Source organism: Muntiacus reevesi, chromosome 3 (genome assembly GCF_963930625.1).
Source record: "Muntiacus reevesi chromosome 3, mMunRee1.1, whole genome shotgun sequence".
In the NCBI taxonomy this organism is placed as follows: domain Eukaryota; kingdom Metazoa; phylum Chordata; class Mammalia; order Artiodactyla; family Cervidae; genus Muntiacus; species Muntiacus reevesi.
Window position 1 is genome coordinate 102,277,989 of NC_089251.1, and position 22,558 is coordinate 102,300,546.

The 22,558-nt window shown below is 51.4% G+C and overlaps 1 protein-coding gene across 2 annotated transcripts in view; it reads right to left on the minus strand.

Annotated features, from left to right (window-relative positions):
- Positions 1-8,990: 8,990 nt before the first annotated feature.
- Positions 8,991-22,558, minus strand: part of FBXO42 (F-box protein 42) — an 81,813-nt gene continuing 68,245 nt past the window's right edge. For both annotated transcript variants that reach the window (XM_065929890.1, XM_065929889.1), the window contains 6 exons: positions 18,327-18,480; positions 17,411-17,521; positions 15,517-15,613; positions 14,981-15,037; positions 14,215-14,331; positions 8,991-13,694 (listed from right to left, as the gene is read on the minus strand). In XM_065929890.1, coding sequence (XP_065785962.1) covers positions 12,579-13,694; positions 14,215-14,331; positions 14,981-15,037; positions 15,517-15,613; positions 17,411-17,521; positions 18,327-18,480 — 1,652 coding nt within the window. In that variant the 3' untranslated portion in view covers positions 8,991-12,578. The remainder of the gene's footprint in view (positions 13,695-14,214; positions 14,332-14,980; positions 15,038-15,516; positions 15,614-17,410; positions 17,522-18,326; positions 18,481-22,558) is intronic.

Genomic DNA, 22,558 nt, shown 5'->3' on the forward strand with positions numbered 1-22,558 from the left:
ATTGATTGATTGATGGATGGATGTCACTTATCCAGCAAACAATTACCGGGTGCCTGTTTTATGCCCGGTTTGTTCTAGCTGTTGGGAATGCAGTGGCCACGAGAAGCCCCTGCCCTCCTGGAGCTGACATTCCGTTCCATTCAGCAGCCGTGAGCCCCTCCCCAGTGTCCCCGCACTGGGCACCAGGCCTGTCACCCAGATGGGTGCTCCGTAATGCCCCTTAGCTGGATAGTAGGCAAAATAGCTCATTACTGAAAAGCTGTCTACTACACTTTCCACCAGTACCTGCTTGCCATGCCTTCAAGTAGGCAAATCACTGTTTTAAATTCTATGAATTAGGCTTCCCAGGTGGCTCAGCAGTAAAGAATCCACCTGCGTGCAAAGCAGGAGAATCAGTTTCAATCCCTGGTCGGAAAGATCCCTGGAGAAGGAAATGGCAACCCACTCCAGTGTTCTTGCCTGGAAAATCCCTGAACAGAGGCGCCTGGTGGGCCACATTCCTTGGGATCACAAAGAGCACACATGCTATGATTAACCTTCATTGAAAGCCAACCAAGTGCCAGATGTTGGGGGCTTTAGAGGTCGGTTATTATTTCTATAAGCAAACTTGTGTGGGAAATACTATTACCCTCCTTTTATTTTACAGATGAGGAAACTCAGTGGCAATGGGAATATCTGAAGTCACACCACATAGGTGGTCAGTGGGCAAACTAGACTCAGAATCCAGAGTGCCTGGACTCTGAAGGACGTCTCTGGTCTGCCGCACTGGGTTTTGTGTGTGTGTGTGTGTGTGTGTGTTTTAATTAGTTACTTATTTATTTGACTGCACCAGTTCTTCGTTGAAGCATGTGGGATCTAGTTCACTGACCAGGGATCGAACCCAGGGCCCCTGCACTGGGAGCACAGAGTCTTAGCCACTGGACCACCAGGGAAGTCCCTGGGTCCTGTGTTTTTAAAACTTTGACCCCAGTCCCTAGGAGGGACATTCCTAGCAAAGCTGAACGCAGCCAGAGGGCCATGAGCCCGCAAATCATTGAGGACGGTTCTCAGGCCCCAGGGGGGAGTGGAGTCAGGATGTGTAAGCTGGGGCACTGGCCTTCAACTTGCTTACAGCGCAGCAGAAATACAGGCTTGTAACCACCCCTGCAGGACCCTGCAGCTGGAAACCGCTGCCTCTGCTCCCAGGTCACTCAGTTCCCCATCCCACAGGTCCTAGCGCGTCTGTGTGGTCCTCACCATGGACCAGGGGAGCCTCAGTCACGAGACTCAGACCTGATGTGTGTTTAGGTTTCTGGACTTCACAGCCAGCCCTGCCCCGGCGTGGCTTGTGGAGGCATAGGGAGAGTGGGAAACAACTTAGCCGTGTGTGCTTGCTAGTTAGCCTGAAGGCCAGGTAAGATGTGCAGCCCTCCTGGGCTCAGACAGGGAGGCTGGAGGTTGGAGGCGCTGGTGGCCAGAGGGTTGGGAGGATCAGTCTTCACGGCCTCAGGAGCTCTCAGGAGTGGAGAGGACACTGCAGTGAGCTGAATTGGGAGCCTGTTCAAAATGCAAATTCTCGGGCCCTGCCCCCCAGAGAGTCTATGTCGGGGGGCCGTGTGCGTCTGTGAGCCCGCACGTTTAACAAGAGTGCTGGGTGGTTAGAAGCCGGACTCTGCATCAGTCTGCTTGGGCGCCACAGAGTGGGTGGCATAAACAGTGCAAACTCTCTCCACAGCTCTGGCAGCTCGAAGTCCAAAACCAAGGCGCCAGCAGGGGTGTCTGGCGAGGACGTTCCTCCTGGTTTGCAGGCAGCTGCCTCCCCTCCTTCCTCCCTGCGTCCTCTCGAGCCCTCTTCTCTGTTCACACACTCCCTTGCCGTCTCCTCCTTTTTGTAAGGACACCAGTAATACGGATTAAGGCCCCACCCTTATGACCCCATTTAACCTTAATTGCCTCCCCAAAGGCCCAATCTCCAAATAAGTCTCCTTGAGGAGTTAAGGCTTTGACCTATGGTGGGGGTGACACATTTCAGCCTGAAACAAGGCCGAGGACCTCACTTATACAATCGCCACTGCTCAGCTCAGGACAGGAACCAGTCACGGTTGGCGCCTGGCCTTTCAGAAGGATGCTGTGAGCACAGTCTAGGGAGTTCCTCTGACCCCTAAACTGCGTGTCCCATAAGGGTCTCCTCTTTGAGTCACAGGTGAAACAGGGAGACACTACCTACTTAAAGGCCCTTCCAGTGTAGAACCTTCTGATTAATCCACTCGTTTCTTCATGGTTTGGACTTCTCCCCAGACTGAGCACCTCCTGGACAAGGCTCCACAAGGGCTCACGAGGAGAACTTGTCACGGAAGGGACGCGGGGGGCCCACGTGGGCAGACACAGCCCGGAGGGCCTGCAGGGCGGGGCGGCCTCTGCGCCACCGCGCTGGCCGCAGTCACTGCTTCCTTTGGGGCTTCCCTGCTCGCCCCGCGGCGCCCAAGTGATCTTCTTGCACATAAATCACTACCGTTGCCCCCACGACTGGGGTCTCCAGTAGTTTTCACTGCGCTCAGAATAGGATCCAAACTCCGCATCCGCAAGGCCTTCCGTGACTGAGCCCTGGCCAGCTCTTGCTTTCACCCCAGCCACCACCTTCCTCCCCGGCCTGCCGCACTCACTGACCCTGGCCTTTTTCCGCTCCCACTGAGGGGCTCTGTGTCGCATTTCCCACCCCCGGCAACTCCACCACCCCAGGGCCTCAGGAGGTTGGCTCAGGGGGGCCCTTGCCCAGGTCCCGGGTGGACATTGCCTGCCACTCAAGGGCTTGCCTGCACACCCCAGCTCACTCCCACATCATTCTTTCTTGATCCTGAAGTTTTATTTACTTATTTATTTTTGGCTGTGCTGGGTCTCTGCTGCTGCGCACACTTTCTCTCGTTGCAGCGAGTGGGGGGCTACTCTCCAGATGCGTTTATGAGGCTTCGCTTGTCTCAGAGCCCCGGCTCTAGCGGACGGGCTTCAGCCCTTGTGGTGCGTGGGAGCGTCCCAGACCAGGGATCAAACCTGTGTCTCTTAACCACTGAACCAACAGGACAGTCCTGAGACTGAAATTTTTAAAATGTATTGTCTGTCTCCCTCACCTTGGACGTAAGCTAGGATTGGGGGCCTTGACATTTTGCTTTGTTATATCCCTGTTCTACCACAAACTGGGTGGCTTAAACAACAGAAATGTATTTTCTCAGTTCAGGAGCTTAGAAACCTGAGATCAAGTTGTTAACAGGGTCAGTTTCTTGGAGGGCTGAGTGGGAAGGACGCACTCCAGGCCACTCTCTGGCTTGGCCACCTTCTCCCTGTCATATTCCTTCCCTCTGGGTAAGCTCCAGTTCCGTTTCTCCTTCTTATGATGATACCAGGCCTATTGGATTGTGGTCCACTCTGATGATCTCACTTTAACCACTTCAGTAAAGATCTTATCTCCAGGACTTTGCTGTGATCCAGGGTTAAGATTCTGCTCTTTGACTATAGGGGGTGAGGGTTTGATTCCTGATTGGGGATCTTCAACGCATGAAGTTTTTCCAGGGTAGGGGAGACATAATTCAGCACATAATAATCCCTACTACCTAGGACATGTCTGAAATAGAGTAAAAACTTAGTAAAAATATGCTGACTGCCTGCCTACGGCTACAGCATGAAGAATGGCTTGCAGAAGGCAAGCCCAGAAGAAGGACCATTAGGAGGCAGGATGCACATTCTAGGAACTCGTAGAGGACGTGCGTTTGTCAAACATTTATGAGCCAAGAGTGGGGAGCGATACAGGCCCTGCCCTCTGGTGGAGCCTGAGCAGCCGGGCAGCAGGGCAGACAGGATTCTGGCTGGTGGATTTAAAGTGTGCAGATCCCCTCAATGTTTCTATTTTGGCTGAGCTGGGTCTCAGCCGCCGTGCACCTGGGCCTTCTCTGGTTTCAGTGAGCGGGGGGCCGCTGTCTGCTGCGGTGCAGGCTTCTCGCCGCGGGAGCTTCTTTCACTGGAGTGTGGGTTCTAGGTACGGGGGCTTCAGTGGCTGTGGCCGGCAGGATGTGGAATCTTAGTTTCCGGACCAGGGATCGAACCTGTGTCCCCTCGTCCAGTGGCAAGCGGATTCTTAACCACGGGATGACCAGGAAGTCCCCCAGATTCCCTTTAAACACAGAATTTGGCCAAATCATCCCCAAGAGTTGGGGATTGTTTTTTGCCCACCATGCGATCTTAGTTCCCCGATCGGGGGTCCTACCTGGACCCTCAGCAGTGATGGCGGAGAGTCCTAACCACTGGACCACCAGGGAATTCCGCCCAGGAGTTCTTTATCGGCTGAGACGTGACGGGCTGGGCGTCAAGGCTTGTGTCCTTCCCCTGGAAAACCTGTCGCTCTCCGGCTTAAACCCTCTGCCGGCCTCCCGCGGACCTGCCGTCCACACTGCGCCCGATCGGCAAGGCCGCCTGAGCACCTCGCTCTGCCTCAGTGCGCCAGCCACACGGGCCTTCCTGCTGCTCCTTGGACTTGCTGAGGTCATGCCACCCTCAGGCCTGTCTTCCCGCTCTTCTCTCTGCGTGGAGTGCTCTCCAGCCACCTCCCCATGGCTGTTGCTTCCTACATTCAGGTCTCAGCTGACATGTCACCTCCTCAGCAAGGCTACACGGATGAGCCCAACACCATCACACTTTCTCACAACCCATCTTCATTCTCGTCACAGTGTTATTCACTTGGCGTCATCCTGCTTACTTGTTTCCATATTTGTCTGTTCTTTCTCCCCACCCTCCACTGAAACGTGAATCCCACAGGGTGGGACAGGGCCTGGCACTGCCCTGACAGAGGGAACTATGCGGGCGTGAGCGCCAAGTCGCTTCAGTGATGACTCTGCGACCCCGTGGACTGTAGCCCGCCAGGCTCCTCTGTCCGTGGGACTCTCTGGGCAAGAAGACTGGAGTGGGTTGCCGTGCCCTCCTCCAGGGGGTCTTTCGGACCCAGGGGTCAAGCCCAGGTCTCTTGCATCTCCTGCGCTGGCCGGCGGGTTCTTTACCACTAGCGCTGCCTGGGAAGCCCAAGACGGGGCTACAGATAGATTTGCTTAACGCAGGAATACGTGCTGGCCACCACCCCCCTCCAGATGTCAGCCACAAGGCTGGTTTTTCTCCATTTCCCATGGCCTCTCTTTGCTGCCCGTCTGGGTTCAGGCCCCGTTTCTGGGCCTCCAGCTCGTGCTCTGGTTCCGCCCCGGCCCCTCCGGTCACGTTGGCCTCTGCGCCTTCCCACAGGCTCCTCCCTCCACGGAGGGAAGCCCCTTCCTTCCCGCCCTGCAGCATTAGCCAGGCGCCTCTCGTCCTGGTTCTCGTGGACCCCAGGCACATCATCTGCTCCTCTCCAGGTGGAGTAAATTCAAGTTTCCGCCTCCGCTGATTCATGCACTTGAGAAGCAGGGCTTTGTTTCCTCTGAGCCAATTTAATCTGCGTCTGCTCTGCAGACGTTATAATCCAGCGATTTCCTGGTAAAGTTAAATTCAGTGATTCTTCATTCCTACAGCTTAAACACTCAAGTCTCCTCAAAGCTGTTTCACCTCCACCTCCTCTGGCTCTGGGGTTCATGTTCAGTGGGGTGGCAGGGGGCATTTAACTGAACAGCAAAGAAGCATGCTGGGGTGTCCTCTGCCCCAGAGAGGACTCTGCTCTGCACGCCTGCCACGGCCTCACCCACGCTGGCCCCCGTCAGGGCTGTGCGCTCCTCCACCGTGGGTCCTGGTCATGAACTTCTATCCCTGCTGCATCCGAGAGGATGACCTCTGCTCACTCTGCATGGTCCTCAACCCTGAACGTCGGCTCCTCTGGACAGGCTAGACCCCTCATAGCCCTTCTGCACCCTTCCTGGGACACAGGGGTCTGTCTTTCTGGTCTGAGGCCCAGAGGCCTGCACGTTCTGTGTTCCTGACTGCCGGAGGCCAGGCCTGGACCCCGCCGACCTGGGGTCTCCCAGAAAGGCTGTCTGCCTCCTCCTCAGTGCAGCAGGGTGAGGTTAGGACGAGGAGGACGACTCCCCAGGCCTCTGGCTCTCCGTCCTCCCTCTTCTTGCATTCTGGTGACATAAGTGGACACTCCTTTGGCCCTGGAAGCTCAGGCCTTGTCTTTGCTCAGCCGAGTGACACCCCCTGCTCTGTGAACCTGCAGGCTGCTCCAGGGCAGCCTCGTCTGAGCGCAGAGCCTCAGGGGTGAGCCTGCACTCAGGGACACTCGCTGAGTGAGCCCCGGGGCAGCGCTGGGCCTCCCTGGCCTGGTGGGGAGCGGCAGCAGCCCAGGCCCCCGGCCCCGGGCAGGAGCTTTCTTTCCCCCAGGCTTCCGCCTGGTTAGGGCCCGCCCCGCCCTCCTTCCATCCCTGCAGCGCGTGGGCAGATCTCAGGCGTCTGAAACAGCAGCTCCGCTCTGTGCGTGCTGACGGGGTCCGGGCCCGGAGCCCAGCCCACGGGGAGAAGCACCGGCTTCTCCACAGCCAGGGGCCGGGGCAGAGAGCAGGCGGGCCGGCCGGGGGCAGAGCTCGGAAGGAGACGGGCGTTTCCTCCGTGCCCCGCTTCCTTCTTAGGAGGCGTCGGATGGTGTCTGGGACCCAAAGACTTTCCCAGGGCGCCCCCCCGCTGGGCTTTTGGGGAACCACACGCGTGGTTCCGGCTAAACCGGTAACCTTTGAGACCAGTGGTCATTTCTGCCCTTTCACGGCCATTTCTGCCCTTCCAGCTGAGGCTCAGGGAGGCAGGACAGCTTTTGAACCGATGCTCCCCTGGCCCGAAGTCCGGGCTCGACCCTCATCTGTAGTCTCTCTGGGAACTCCTTTCTGAGCCCACAGGAGCACATCTCAAGGGTTAAAAGCGCAGAGATCCTGTGGTCTCACTCTTGATCTGACCCGTAAAGCAGCTCCGTGGTCTCCTCCCATAGACTTTATCAGTCTCTGCCTGAATACTTGCATCAACAGTGAAATCAACAGAAAACGGCAAAATTCTGTAAAGCAATTATCTTCAATAACAAGTACGTTAAAACACTACTGAACCATCACCTCACAAAGAACCCCCAGGCATGCTGACCGCCTTCTCCACGGTACACTGTAGGGAGGAGGGGAAGGGGGACACACCACAGCCCCTCTGGCGCCATCCCAAGCTGGCCAGCCTCAGGATTTCCGGGGATGCCCACCGCCTGGCCTTTCTCAGGTTCTCCGGGAGGGCGACGTGGGGCGTTAGCGCAGGGTGGTGACAACACGTGCAAGGCTGTCTCCTGTCTGAGTCGGGGATTCCGCGCGCCCGCCCTCCCGCTGCACGGCCTGTGGAGCCCCGCGGAGCAGGAAGGACAGCGCGCTGTCGCCCTTTCGCGGGCTGGGTGCTGCGGCTCAGACCCAGACGGGCACAGGCCTCTGGCCCTTCAGCACCCAGGGGCGGGGGCTGTGCTGGGACCCCCGCGGGCCTGGGGGAGCCGCGCTTCTGTGCTGAGCTGAGTGCTCACTGAGGGTTTCTCCCCAGACTGGCACATGCCCTCCTCTCTGCCCCACACGGTCCCTGACCTGGGGTCGTTCACGCTGCCGGCTGTAGGCTCCGACCCTCCCGAGCTGGAGTCTGCTCCCCTGCCATTACTGCGGCCCTTGGCCTGGATGGACTGTTAGGAAGCTGACAGAAAGCCTTGTGGGACTGAGCTGCCCTGAAAGCCGGGTCTTCCCCAGGACCATCAATCACCACTGGCACCCTACCCACCAGACATCACCTCCTCTAGGGCATCCCCTAGTCTGAGTATCCAGGCAATGCTCCAGTGATGCCACACTGGTTCCAGGCTCCAACTGTGTAAAGTTCTTCCCAATGACCCTTCTCTAGAGCTTCTACCTACTGACCTTGTTGAGCCCAACAAGGAGCTATAAGGAGCAATAGCCATAAGGAGCAAGTCTGCCCTTCCGTAAGGGCAAGTGTGGAAGCATCCAGAACAACCATTCTACCGCTTGCCACCAGCAAACCAGTGACCTGAGACCCTTCCGAACACCATGGTCTAGTTTGCCAGATACCTCAAAGAACAGGAAACAGAACAGACGGCATCAGACCACATGTTGTTGGACGTGAAGAAGTTTCATCCTGCAGCTTGGGAAACGCACGTGGGCAGGCAGGATGAGAGCTGCAGGCTCACAACCTGAGACAAAGCTGATCCTCAGCCTGAGCTGCGTGAAAAAACGATGGCGCTGGGTGCAGAAGCCCAGGAATGTAGGAGACAAGTGGCAGACCCAAGAATAAGGTCCAGAGGGAGACAGAACTGCTGAGACCACTCTGACCCGACTGAGGGCAGCAGCTGATATGTTCTGCTTGAGGCAAAAAGCCTCAGATGTTCTCCCGGGGACAGGTCATGAAATGACTCAGATGGCTGCGGACGTATGTAACCCTTAGTCTGGGGCGTGATCCTAGCAATTTACACACTGTGGTCAGCACTGTCCTTCAAGATCACATCTTTTCTTCAAGGGCTAATTATAAACAATAGCCACCAATTAAGTGCCAGTCCAGCACTGGGCTAGTGCTTTTCACATAAAACTTCCAATTAATCCTCATGATCCTATAAAACCAGAAACAACTAGATTTATAAATGAGGAAACTGGTATCCAAGGTTGAGCAGTAAATAGGGGATGGCAGGATGGGCCACAGGGTGTCTGCCTCCAACCCCCACCTGCTGTCTCAAGAGCCCGAGGCCCCCATCTTTGCTGCGGCGGCCAGCGATGGCGCAGATGGCGCCCTGGCCTGTGGGTGTGCGCTCCAGGCTCGTCACCTCTCTGGGGCCCCACTGCAGGGTGGCACTGCGCGTGTGAAACCCCGTACTCCTAGCACGCTGTAGAGAGTTGCCTATCATCACATGACGTCCTCAGGGGCGGGCTACCCTCTTGGAGGAAGAGTATCTTTCCCACTACTTTGCTTCCAACTCCAATCTCCAACTGCTTTTCATCACAGCTTGCTTGCTTTCTTTTATACTAATGAAATAGTTAAGACAATTCGGTCCATTTTGTTTTATTTGTTAAATTGCTAAAAAGTCATCGGGGGGAAACATTAACAAAAAATAAAATCGACAAGAGATTTAAATATCAATGAAATCAAATCCACTTTTCATTCCTACACTGTTACGTGCCTACAGTGATCATCTCAGGGTAAGCCACCCAGGACCCCTGAGTCGCATGGGAAATGTCACTGACAGCACCAGCTTCGTCAGGGCACAGCACGCGTGTGCTGACGGCAACCCTGGTTGTGGGAGGGGAGAGGAGGAGCAGAGAGCACGGCAGCGCCAGCGCCTAAGGGGCGCTTCCATCTGACAGCGAGCACGGGCTCGCGGGGGAGGCCGCCTGGGGTGCGGGCTGGAGTCTGGCTGCCTTGCCCCTGGGTGTGTTCAGACCCCCCACTGACTTGTGCGCGGGTAAGAGACCGCAGAGAGTGCGAGGCAGGGCATGTCACCGTGCCAGGACCACAAGGACAAGGACAGACCGGCCAACCAGCCAGCCGGGAATGTCGCTCTGAATGGGAAGGAAAGAAGCGAAGAGAAGGAAACCCAGAAAGACCAAGTGAAACGGAAGGGAAGCATCCCCTTCTTCTCCATCAATTGGTGGCTTTCTGTCCTGCGAAGTCGAGACTTGAGTTGCTTTTCTTCCTTCTTCCTCTTCTTCTTTTAAACAGTTTCAACATGGTTCCTAGGATAGTTCATGGTTTCAGCTCTTGATATTAAACTCAAATGTTAAAACCAAATCAATCTGTAGAGGACTGGGAGGAAGGTAAACCCAGGATTGCTTTACAACTAAAAGTTAAGCTTGTTCTGACATCAAATTTGTGCTCCCCAAAAAGTGGGGTAGGTGCAGTGGGGAGGGGATGGTTTTTGGAACCCACCGCCAAAGCATAGAAGCAGGGCGGAAATATGAGCAAAAATACAGAGCCCTCTCTGCTGCACAGCCTGCAAAATGAGGGGACAGGAAGCTCTGTTCAGAAGGGAAAGAAGAGACTGAAACTCTCACGCAGTCAACGTGGCGGCCGGTGACTCAACGTGGCGGGGCGGGCGGTCAAGGCACGCTTGCAGGAACAGAAGGGGTTAAAGCTTCAAGTAGAGACAACAGGTACCTTAAGTACTTAAATACTGATAAATATTTGCTCAGGTGCTGCTGAGGCTTTAAAAAAATATTCAGTTTCCTCAGTGAATTGTAAGACAAAATCGGCATCACATCAAAACCAGAGTGGTGGTTCAGCTGGATCTGACTGAAGCGTCCGCGGTGGCTGGGTCGCCCGGAGCCCCCTGTACCCGAGGCAGCGGCCGCCTGGGCTGGGCTGCGTCGCTCTCCCTGGACACCCGACCACAGTGCCCAAGAGTCACCGGGACCGACGCCGCGGGAGCGGCAGAGGCAGAGCCTTCTTAAAGGAGCTGTAAACAGACAGTCTGCTTCCAGGTGGTGTGGGTAATCCTGGGAGGCCACGGAGCTCCAAGGAGCCAGGCTCCTTTCTACGAGAGTCATCAGCTCTGCTGTCCGCCTACTTGGGGACAGTAGAAGCAATTGACAGGTTAACAGCTGGTTTAGGAAGGCCACGGGACAAAGGGAAAGATCACCAAGTTGAGACTCAGAACTCTCAGGCTTCCTAATACTTTATATTTCTGAGTGACTTCTGAGGCACTGTCCATGCACAGACGCAATATACAGACAAGGTCCAGCAATAGTAACGCCAAAACTGCTAGTCTTCTAGGCTAGCTTTCTCTTGTGAATAAGGACCCCTGCACGATCTAACGGTCTTTGCCAAAGAAGGCCTGGCAACGGGCCCAGAGTAGAGTCTGGAAAGCTGACTGCTGAGCTGAGAGCAGCTGGACACCACGCTAAGTAGGCACACGGCAGGCTCCTCGGCCGGGGAGCACGTACCCCTCCCTGCGAGCTGGCCCTTTCCTGGGCTTGGCACCAAGGGCGCTTTCCCACCAAGACCACATCGTCAAAGCTAATGGCTCGGGGAAAGGGTTCAACATGATGTAACAGGAGAAAGCAGGCTTATCAGACAGGCTGCTGAGAGCTGGCTGGGTGCCAGGACCCAGGGCCAGCTGCAGCATGCTTCGGCTCGGGAAATGCGGACAAGAAAACGAGGAGAGCGGGGCTGAGAAACAAAATCAAGACCTGCGGGCAAGATAACGCTCTTCTGATGAGAAGTCTCCAAAGTGATCCACACTTAAGTGGTGCCGATGCGTGTTTGTCCAGGCCAGGGTTTAGAGACTGGTAACATAATTTCCCGTGTCAGCCCCCAGCCCCCTGCCCCACCAACACTGCTCTGGTTCGAAATGTTACCTCGGGAATGACACGAAAGTGAAAACCCAAGCCTTGTTTGGGCGACAGGTGAACAAGACAAAGAAAGAACCGCCACTGAGGTCAGCCATGCTTCAGAGAACCCAAGCACCAGCCAACAGCCAGGCAGAAGAACGCATGCCACAAGCAGGGGCGGAAACCGTTCAGAAGGAACTGCTCTCCCAAGGCCAACTTCCACGTTCTATGGACATGGACGGGTGTGTCCAAGGTGCTTTGGAAACAAAAAGAAGCCCACGGTACCTTCTGACGCATCAGGGACTTCTCATGATACTGGTATCTCAGAACTCCCTGCTGGTCCCCTAGTGACTTGAGAAACGGGGTTTCAGAAGTATTTCTAAGAGATTTCTCTAGACACCCAAACTTAGTAAAAGAAAGTGAGAAAGGTTTTAGGGCTTAAAAAATTTTCACATGGTAAAGAAAAAGAAGGTGGGGGAGGGAGGCGGGGAGAACAGCAGCCGTAAACAGAAAAGGAGGCCTCCAAGCGTCAGGTTTTAAGGGAAAGAAAAAGAGAGTAAATACGGACTTTGGAAACTGTGATGAAACATGATTATTAGAAAATTCCACAATCAGACCCCAGAGTGTTTTCTAAGACATGGAGGGAGCACGCAAACAGGTGCTTCTGCATGAACGTTGTTTCACGACGACCCTGGCACATACGTGGAGCAGATCCCCGCTGGGTAACTTTCCTCAGTCCCAGTGGGCAGAAGAGGGCTGGGCAGAGGGCACCACTGCAGACAACAGCGGTCTCAGGTCCTCTGCGGGCAGAGAGCAGATGTCTACACGTCACTTTACGCGCCAGCACCGAAAGCCTGTGAATCTGAAACTCCTGCTCGTGCACTGTACGCATGCCCTTTCTGTATCTAGCTCTGAGGAGGCCAAATAGGAGTTACAGGTGGCTCTTCAGTTTCTGTAGGAAGGTTCTGGCATTAATCTGCTCCCTAAATTCTTGGTCTAGTTACCAGAAAAGTAGAAAAAGGCAGCAGAGCCTCTGCTAAAACACAGCAACAATTTTATATGAACCAGGACGGAGCTCTCTCCCTCTTTGTGAACAGAGTTGACTATATAATATTTCTTTATAGATTTATATAATTTTTTTTTCTTAATGGAGATTTGATCCCAGCCTGGAGTGGGTGAGGCTGGGAACTGGGGTTTGGTTTATGAGAGTGATTTTGTCCTCTGTTTTCTCAATTCTCAGTCCAAATGCTTGCACGTTGGAAAATTCCAAATTAAAAGCCACAGAAAGGGGAAAGGTTTTAGAACATATTATCTCTTTGCTCGCACAAAGTACAAGGCGTTTGTTTTTGGATAGTACTTCACATTCTGTTTCTTGTCCATGAGTCCTCCAAATATGATGAGTTCACCCCTGCCTTGTACCACTGTATGCAGGCTGGTTTCGGGAGGTCCGACCACAGAGCTGCTATTAAATACTTTCCACTTGACGCGCCCCTTCTCCTTGGTGTCCTTGATGTCCAGCACGTACATCTGCATGGGCTTGCAGTTCATGCTCTGGTACAAGGGCTTGCCCACATTCAGGGACTGCGGGGGGTGGTGGCCCAGGCGGCGGGCGATGGGGGGCAGGGCGTGTCCGTCCCCCTGTGCAGGCCCCGGGCGGGGGACAGGCACTGTTTCTCCGCTGCCCAGGTTCTGGCTCCCCGGGGAGCCTGGAGAAGACCCCAGCGGAGGGCTCAGTGCGGCAGAGGCGGGGGGGCCTTTGGACGACATCGCCTTGATAGCTTCCAGGCTGCGGCGCAGCGTGCCTGGGGAGACGGCTCCCGCGAGGGCGCTAGCCACGTGCGGCGGGGTGTGCACACCGTTCGTCTGCTCGGGAGGGTGTCGCAAGCCTCCCCCCACTGTCCTGCTGTCCACGCCATCCACATGATTGCCACTGGAAGCAGGTTTCAGGTCCCAAGTCAGATCTATTGATCCTAACCTTAGATCTTTCTGATCAGGCAGTGATCCTCGTCGAGGGGCCAGGGACAGCCCCATTTTCAGGTCGTATCCTTCGGTGGTAGACGGGGTGCTCGGAGACACAGCCTGCACGGGGCTGTCCAAAGAAGAGCCACTTACAGTGGCCGACCCCGGAGATACAGTCCCCCCGTTCAGGATGGGCGAGCCGTCGCCCCTGGCTGGGGAAAGGCTTCCTTCTCGGGAACTTGAGGGGGTCTGCCTTTGCGCTCTGGGCCTCAGTGTTCCCCAGCGGCCGTTAACACAGGGCACTTCATCCATGCTCCTCACGGGAGACTGCGAGCGGTATTCTCGGGTTTCGGGAACCAGGGCTGGAGGGGTGGCACTGATAGGGGATGGGCGGGAGTTCAAGCTGGGGCTAAGCGGTGCTCGCCCACTAGGCGCCTGGCTGAAGACGACCACACACTGCCCGACCTGGAAGACAGAAGACGTGTGCTCAGTTCTGATCATTTATTCAACTATCAAACATTTTACCATGAGCGTTGGGGATGGGCCGGGCATTCTGTAGGTGTCTGAGATCCCTACAAAGATGAAAAGAATCCAGCCTGCCCTCCAGGCTGGATGGGACAATCTATACATATAAAGTGGTTATACATATAAAGCTGGTATAGTGAGACGTGTGCGATCATTTGAACGATGTCTGCAGAGTGGGGTAAAGGGAAGAACCGAGTATTTGTGTGGGGGACCTGGGGCAAGTTTCATAGACAGAGCTGCTTAAAGCTAGGGCTCAGAGGACGGTTGGACCCCAACAGGTTTTCCGTCCAGTGGCTCATGTGTGTGAGAAATGCCTGAAGAGCTGTGGTCAGTGTCCGCCTCTTTAGTGACATCAAGGTATTTTCAGTTTCCATACAAAGCTGCTTAGCAATCTGACGAGTTAATCTGGCTTTAGAGCTTAAGCCCTCTCCCTCTGCTGGCCCGTCGGCTCTCCACTCACCCGGCAAGCTGGATGGCACCAGAGTTCTGGGGCCCCGTGGTCTTCATTCTCTACCTTGAGCGGCTGCCAGGCCCAGGGGCCCGAGTGCATGTGCAGCAACCAAGCATCCTTGAACAGCTGCAAGGGAAGCGCCAACAGCAGGGCTCAGGTGTGGCACAGGCTACACACCACACACATGCAGGGCCGCCATCTCCAAGCTGCACCATCCATCACAGAGTGTGTGAGTGCCTCGGGAAGAAGAGCAACCTCTCCGGCCACTCACTCATTCGTGTATGACCACTGGCTGGGCACATGAAACTGTACTTGGGACCCCATGAACCAACTTTACGTGGTTTTGAATTTTGCCTGTGGTTTTATGTGTGTGTGTGTGTGTGTGTGTACACTGATAGAAAGGGCAGTAGATAAGACATATCCACAATGTCTGAACCTGCATTCTTAAATACACTTCATGTGAATTCTGGCCACTCCTCTTTGTAAAAAAATGACAGCAGCAAACCTTACAGCCTGAAGACTTGGTGGGAGTAGGAAGACTATAGATATGAACATTTAAGAGATAAATGTCTCTAATGAAAAGCTTCCCCCCTTCTCCCCAAAAGAGTGGAGATGAGGGCCAGAAAATGCAGAGGCTATATATCCAAAGTGGAAAAGGTATTTTCTAAATGAAAACGCTACAGAAGTGGCCTTGCAGTTTCACAAGGTGAGACGGGGAAGCAGGTCTGAAAGCTCAGCAGCGTGTGCACTGGGACGCCACACCAGCCGTACTCACAGCATTGGGACCGCCACACCCTCCAAGGATTAAAATAGTTGCATCATCTATGACGATCTGGGAGAGGAAGAAATTTAAAATAAACCTACAAAGACACAGGCAGCCAACCTCCAATACCTCAGTGGTAAATGAAAGTAGCCTACTCGGCTCCCAAATGAGAGTATTCTATTCACCACAGGCTCCCCAGTCCCTCAAACCATGTCAGCTCTGATCCTTGTAAAAAATTACTGATGATTCACCTGAATGAATTCTTTGTTGATTAAATACTATTAACACAAGAGTGCCAACCACATAAAATGCAGGGTTCTCTCAAAAAATAAAAAAGCAAAGTAAATGCTTTGGGGAGAGGCACCATAAAAAGCCAACAAAAGTAATTATAACCCATCAGAAGTTGAAAAACAAATGCCAGCGAAAGAGAATGCAAATTCTCCCTGGCTTGTGTGTGCTGGCATCTTACCTGCCTCCCTCCTCCCTCTCCTGTCCTAACTGAAAGATGCTACAGTGTTTGCTGAACAGTTATTTTAACTCCTGAGCACCTGAGACTGGCCGCCTCGGGGATGAGGACTGGGCCCGGAGATGCTGGGCTTGGACCACGCCCACTGCTCCAGGTCCAGGACCCAGACGTCGCTGCTCCTGTAAGACAAGGACACGAGCATGAAGGAACCGGGCGCGCCCAGGGGCCACGAGAGCCGAAATAAAGGGAGGTACACTCATCAGGAGGTCTCCCACAATGCCATGCTCACAGTTAGCACCTAACCATATTGTTCGTGCCCTCCTCTCCCTGGAAAGGAGACTTTCAGACCTTTGCTCTTTCCATTGACCCATAAGGCCGCATTTGAGTCATGTCTATAGCCAAACAGTAACTAAAGTAAGAGCTACTTAATTGGTGATAGCAGGAAATAGCTACTAGCTGTGATATAGTCTTTCAAAGGCAAACCCCACAAGGAAGAGAGCAAAATTATTCAAAAGGCAGTTCTATCACTGTCTAGGAGATAAAGATTTATCAACTTTGGCTACAGAAGGTAATTTCACCATGGTTAATGGAAGCTGCAGCTTCTGTGTCAAGGACAAATTGGCATCTCCAGCACTCAGGGGACCAGTATGGCCAGGACAGACTCCTCCACGGCGGGCTCTCTTTTATGGTCCCCTCTCTAAGGGCATTTATTCACCCATAGGGACACAGGAGTGAGAACCCCAGTACCTTAGGCCCTGACCCTCTGACCTGGAGGGCAGAGCTCACACACCCTGATCCATGAGTGTTCTATTTTTTTTTTTTTTTGAGTGTTCTAAAATAAGAAGACGCAGAGAACTCTGAGAGAGAAGAGGGTCAGGTCTGGAGTGGTTTTACTGCTGACAGCTCATCAATTGCCATTTCAAAACGCAGGTAAAACCACCACTCCTGCTGATAATGCCAAATCAGATGATGTACCTCAGACAGACTGCTCTGGCCGGAGCTGCAGGGCCGCGGGGAGGAGGAGACAGCCTCACAGAGGGTGTCAGGCTGGGCACAGCCTTCGTGCTCCTACCCGCTCTCCCAACTCATGCCAATCCACCTCTCTCCTTCTCTAAAGCTCCAGGGGGCACACGTTGGGCCCCAAGGAGAGCAAGGAAAAGGTCTCTGCTTCTTGGAAGGTGGCCTTCTGAGGGCGCAGGCAGAAACAGACAAGCTGGAGGCTCCGTCACAACTTGATCCCACTGAACTAAACCACATACCGCACAACACTGAGAGTCTACATAGCTCTGATTTTTTTTTTTTTGACATTTCAAAAATGAGCTTTATTTTAAAATTAAAGATACGCTGAAAACAAACACACACTTTTTACAATTTATATCAAACATTTAAAACATAATCTAAAAAAAAAAAAACATAATCTAGGAATGTTGAACATTAATTCTTAATTCAATGTAATGACATTCATAGAACACATCTTGGTGCCAGCCAATATGGGGTTGACAAATCTAATATTTCATATCAGCTTAACCATTAATCCTTGCTAAAATTCTGTGATTATGATTCAACTTTATAAGGTTAAGCAAGTCTTCCAGGCAAAAATCTCATATAACTTTTTCAAATACAAACATTTATACCAGCAAGGCAATTATTAAAACATATATAAATTATGCCAAGGGGCTTGATTAAAAGGTTGTCTATATAGAGGTGCACCTATAGTGTCCTTAGAAAGGACACACGCACAGAAACACTTAATAGAATATAAGATGCCCGTAGTCCTGATTTTATGGAGCAAGTTTCTCAATTTATTGGCCTGTGACCAGAACCAAAAAACGGAACACCAGGGTGAGATAACTCACTGGATTGATCAGAACCATGCTCAGCGATCTTGACCCTGACTGGTTTCCTTTCCTGCCCTAGTTGACGTTTCCAGGAGTATTTATCTTCAGGGTGACAGCAAGCTAACCAAACGTACTTACATCTGCCGGGATCCTAGGGAGCCACCAAAGACGATCATCTTATCGTCTATCACACAAGAGGAATGCCCAGCCATGGGAGGTGGGCCGTGGGTGGTCACAATGCAGTTCCACCTAATACAGAGAGACAGGGGGAAGTAAAGAAGTCAGTGCCTCTGCTTCTGCCTTCTGTGTTTAAGACGGAAAACAGGAAGCAGGCATCCATCTAAAATGACAATCCTACCACCTTCAGTAGAGAAACTGTTAGACCATAAATGGAGGATGGCACAAGGATCTGCTGACGTTCTATTCACTCTCAGCCTCCCAAAGTGTAAGGCTCAGACACAGAGCGGAGAGATGAGAAAGAATGACAGGGACTCCACCCGCGTTCCTGAGCTGCGTCAGCCTAGCTTGCTGAGGGAGCACCACCTGCTGTTTCTTTCTACAGGTCTGATTTTCAGATCAGTAGCAGCTGCCAAGAGCCCTGTGCTGAGTAGCTGAGCAGTCCATCACAAGGAAACAGAGGTGACTGTCATTTTAAAAAGACAAGTTTGTACAACAACTGGGAGTCAGTCTGGGGAAGCAGGAGGTGTCCTCTGGATCCACAGCACTCCCAGGGCGCTGGCAGCCAGAGCTGAAGAGCTCTCTACTCTTCAACTGGCTCATTCGCTTTTCTTGGAAGAGGAATACATGTCTTCTACTTTTTTCCTCTCTGGAATACGCATGCTTAACTTCAAGTTCTAGGGAGGGTCCTGTAAACCCTCTGAAACTGTAGGCAAAATCTCTGCATATGTAAAAAAAATTTTTATTTTTCTGGGAGGAGTCCAAAGCTTTCAACAGATTATCAAAGAGATTTCTGGACATACACAAAATGATAAGGAATCCAGTCATTTTAAACCTTCCTATTCCAGATAGAAAGGATCTTATCTTTGTGGCTTACCAGTTTTTAGAGGGTGAATAAGTATGTATTTCATCAAAGAACCTCTCTGGTTGGTGCAGGGGGTAAGGGCTTGGCCGTGTCCAGCCACCAAACAGCACCAGCAGGTCCTTGTATACAACCAGAGTCGCTCCAGCTTTGGGGGAAGGATAGGACCCTGGGAGAAGTCAACAACATCATGGTTAGGATCAGCACCTCACAAGCTGCAGGCAGGCGGTCTACAGACCACCGCTTCCTGACAGAGCGACGGAACAGGAGCCAACACACCAAAGCATCAGGGAGAGGAGACAGCGGGGTGTGCAGGGCTGAGAGAAAACCGTCGCCAGCTCACACTTCCTTTATAACGGAAGCAGAGAAGCCAGAGCGCGCGCGGGGCTGCCTAGCCTCTCAGACTTGGTCACTTCGTGTGCTCACGCGACTCAGGATGAGAGCATCTGTCCTCAGGCTGCCGCATGTCATTAAACAGGAGTTCAAAGTGCCGAGCACAGTGCTGGGCACGCAGCTGGTGCTCAGCGATGCTGACTCTCCTGTCCACCCCTTCAGTAAGCTTAACAGAGATCAGAGGAGCGCATGCACAGGCTCCACGGAGGGGTGTGCACAGAGGCGGGACACAACTCAAACATGACCGCCGCTACCACGCACAGTAAAAGAGAAGGCAGAATGCAGTTCTTCTTTGTCCTGTCAGTCAAATGTCAACAAGTGACCTCTGGGCCCCTAGCTATGGGCCTCACTAGCACACACGGAAGCAGATTTTCAAGGCTCGATGTGAAAGTGTTCCAAGGACACTGCAGCCAAGAGTGGCTATTAAGGCCTCCAGGCTGCACCTCTGAGCAATTCTGATAGAATTTCAAAGCAACAGAAATCCAGCTTATACTGGAAAACTTTAGGGATAGCGCATGTCCCCAGGAAGCATCACTTTCCTGAGCATTCTCTCTTTGAAACAACTGCTAGTTTTCCCAATCCCTTACTCTATGCCACCTGCAGTTTGCTTAAGACAAAGCAATTTGTCCCACCCAGCCATCAGTAAATACTGGAATACTAAAAAGTACTTTTGTTGTTGTTAAAGCCAAAGGATCTAATCTTCAAAGGAAATTTTATGCAGAAAGAATCCCAGCAGTATATTAACCTGATCGCAGGTGAGGTGCTCCAATCTACATGGACAACCTGGCCCGCCCCTTCAGCGAGGGCTCACCGGGGCCCGGTTTGAAAAGCCCTGCTCAGACTGCTCTACTGCTGTCGGCTACACAGCTCTGAGGCTGAGAAGGTGGAGATGGGGACTGTCTTCCCTGGGACCCAACTTAACTGAGGGAACTCCTGGTGGTCCAGTGGTCACGACCATGCGCTTTCACTGCCGAGGGCCCAGGTTCGCGCCCAGGTCAAAAAGTGAGGCAGCAAACCAAGGTTCCCTCAAAGAGCAAAACACGGAAACACACAAAAACAGAATGTTTAAGGCATTTTAAGCAATTTGTATTAAACATGTTTAAAGACATATGCTTTGAATCCTAAATTCCATTTCTAGGGATTAATCTCATGAGAAAGCTGGGCAAATGAAAACAGAACAGATACAAGGATGCTTATTTGCAGTGCCTAAATAGAACAAGGAATAGCCATATAAGAGTGGTTGTGAGAATTAAATGATTTAAATCATATAAGGCATTTCCAGCAGTGCCTGTTTTTATCATTGCTAGAGCAAATTAATATGAAGTTCACACCAGGCCAATTAGCCAGAGACAACTAATAGAACTGTTTTCTACATGGCACAAAGTTATGAGAACAGAACTGAACTATTGCACATGCTTCACTATTACAAAATGGTTAGAGTATTCCTGGCAGACTAACTATTTAGCTCAAGAAAGTACAACAGAAATAAAATAGTAACTGATGCTTCGTGATATGAAAGGCAGGTCATCCCAAGTCCCAGGGAGGTAAATATATTGAATTACGATTTGGAAACAACAGTTAACATGATAAGACTAGTCGGGGTTAGCTCTTTGTACTATGCATTTCCTGTAATACCTTTTGAAATAAATTACCAATATTTTATGAGGTGACGTAGACCAATGTTCACCAAGGCTGAGTTCAAAGAGATTACAAATGTAGTATAAGAATACAGACCTCTTTGAGGGACAAACTAGTCACAGAATTAAAAAGAGAGTGTTTGTAAAACATAATGATAAGTAAAATCAAACCCTGAAATGACTTCTCAAATATGACCTTTTAAGAAAGCCAAAATATTTCCCTCTACTTCTTACCCAAAGCAATAGGAGGATCCCTTCATCCAACGTCTGCTTTATGTCACAAATGGAAGCTTTAATTTCAGCATCTGACTACCTTTACAGCTATACAGGGTCATACTAAGAAGTTAAACTGTGCTTCTCCACCTCAGTTTACAAAGGGGTGGGGGGATTACCCTACAAGAACAAACGGAGGAGGGAGGGGAGGGCGCAGATTCAACGCCACAGCCCTTACACGGTCAGCTCAGCGACCAGAGGCCAGAGAGTGCTGCATCAAGTTCTCTGTGAGTCAATCGTGCACGTGACGTTTACACGATTTGTTGCAAACTGGACACTAAATTATTACTGGAAGAATTCAGTATTATGACTTTGCCAAGAGCCCCTAATTTTATCATGTTAGAAATGTATTTATTTCCTATTTTGAATTTGTTTAAAGCCAATGGTCTTCAATTCCCCTCCCAATTATCTTAATGCAAGGTCCACAAATGAAATGAATCAAATTTATGGTGAGATCAGAGACTGCAGAGGTCAATGAATTTTAACAATTTCTTTATCTTAAAGAATAAATAATCTTTAACTGACTTCTGAGAAGCAAATAATATCCTTACCAGAATTCTTAGAAAAACAAGAAAACTTATTTTCAAATTATATACCTTTATTTGTTGCTTTAAAGTCCCAAGAAAAGCAAGCAATTTAAAGAGTAGTATTTACAAATTTAATTAAAAAACAAAACAAAACACAACACACGACCATATATTATTAGACAAGGAAAATAACTTTTATATAGACTAGCCCTCAATAAAATATTAGGTCCTAAACTTTGAAGAATCTATGAGCAAGCAATTCATTCCATACAGTAGCTAGAATGGCATCATGTTGTTTAACATATTTTCATGAAAACACACTTATGACACTGGAGATGGAATGAGTCAATGGAAACCTTGTACAATATAGGGTGGTCTGACAGCAGAAGACCTTCCATGGTGAAAAGGCTCCTCATCAAACTTACAGATGAAGGTCTTCTACTCTTTGGGATACTCCTTGGCCTGTCGTTAAAACATGAGGCCACCAGGCCTCTGCTGCTGCTGCTGCGGCTAAGTCGCTTCAGTCGTGTCCGACTCTGTGCGACCCCACAGACGGCAGACCACCAGGCCCCCCCGTCCCTGGGATTCTCCAGACAAGAACACTGGAGTGGAATGCCATTTCCTTCTCCAACACATGAAAGTGAAAAGTGAAAGTGAAGTCACTCAGTCGTGTCCGACTCCTAGGGACCCCACGGACTGCAGGCCACCAGGCTCCTCTGTCCATGTCCTACCAGGCTGCTCTGTCCTCTGTTCCAGGCAAGACTACTGGAGTGGGGTGCATGGCCTTCTCTGACCCGGCCTCTAGACAATCTAAATATTATTGCATCACAAAAGTGGAGAAAGAAAGGGTGTCACTCCAAGTAGGTTTTCATCGAGCACAACCACAGGAGCAAATAAGCCACCTCAAACTTAGACAAAAACGCTACTTAAGCCTATTCCTCCCAGAGGCAACAGTTATCCTCATAGACTTCTTCACCCAAATACCAAAAGCCTCTAATCGCACAGCAGATACGATCAATGGAGCAAATTTCAAAACAATCCAAAAAGGCAATTTGTGGGAAACCGAACAATCAGATAGGCACCCTACACACAGAACTAACATTCCCTAAAATCACTAATTGGCTCAGATGTTTCCCAAGGTTCCCATGAAATCAGAAGAAATTTTCACATATGAGAGACAGTGGTAGAATTACAAGGCCCTCTCATTCACTTTTGCAAAGAGGATGGGAAAGCAGTGAAACAACGCCAAATTCTGGTTTGGTTTCTACACCACTTTCCCACAACTATAGTTTCAACTTGTGTAGAACCCAGCACTAGAAAAGAAGCTCAACTGTTTGATACAACATAAAACAAGCTTTTGGTTTAACTGCAGGTGTCTGCATTTTATGCATGACTAAACAGTTATTTCACCTCTCCA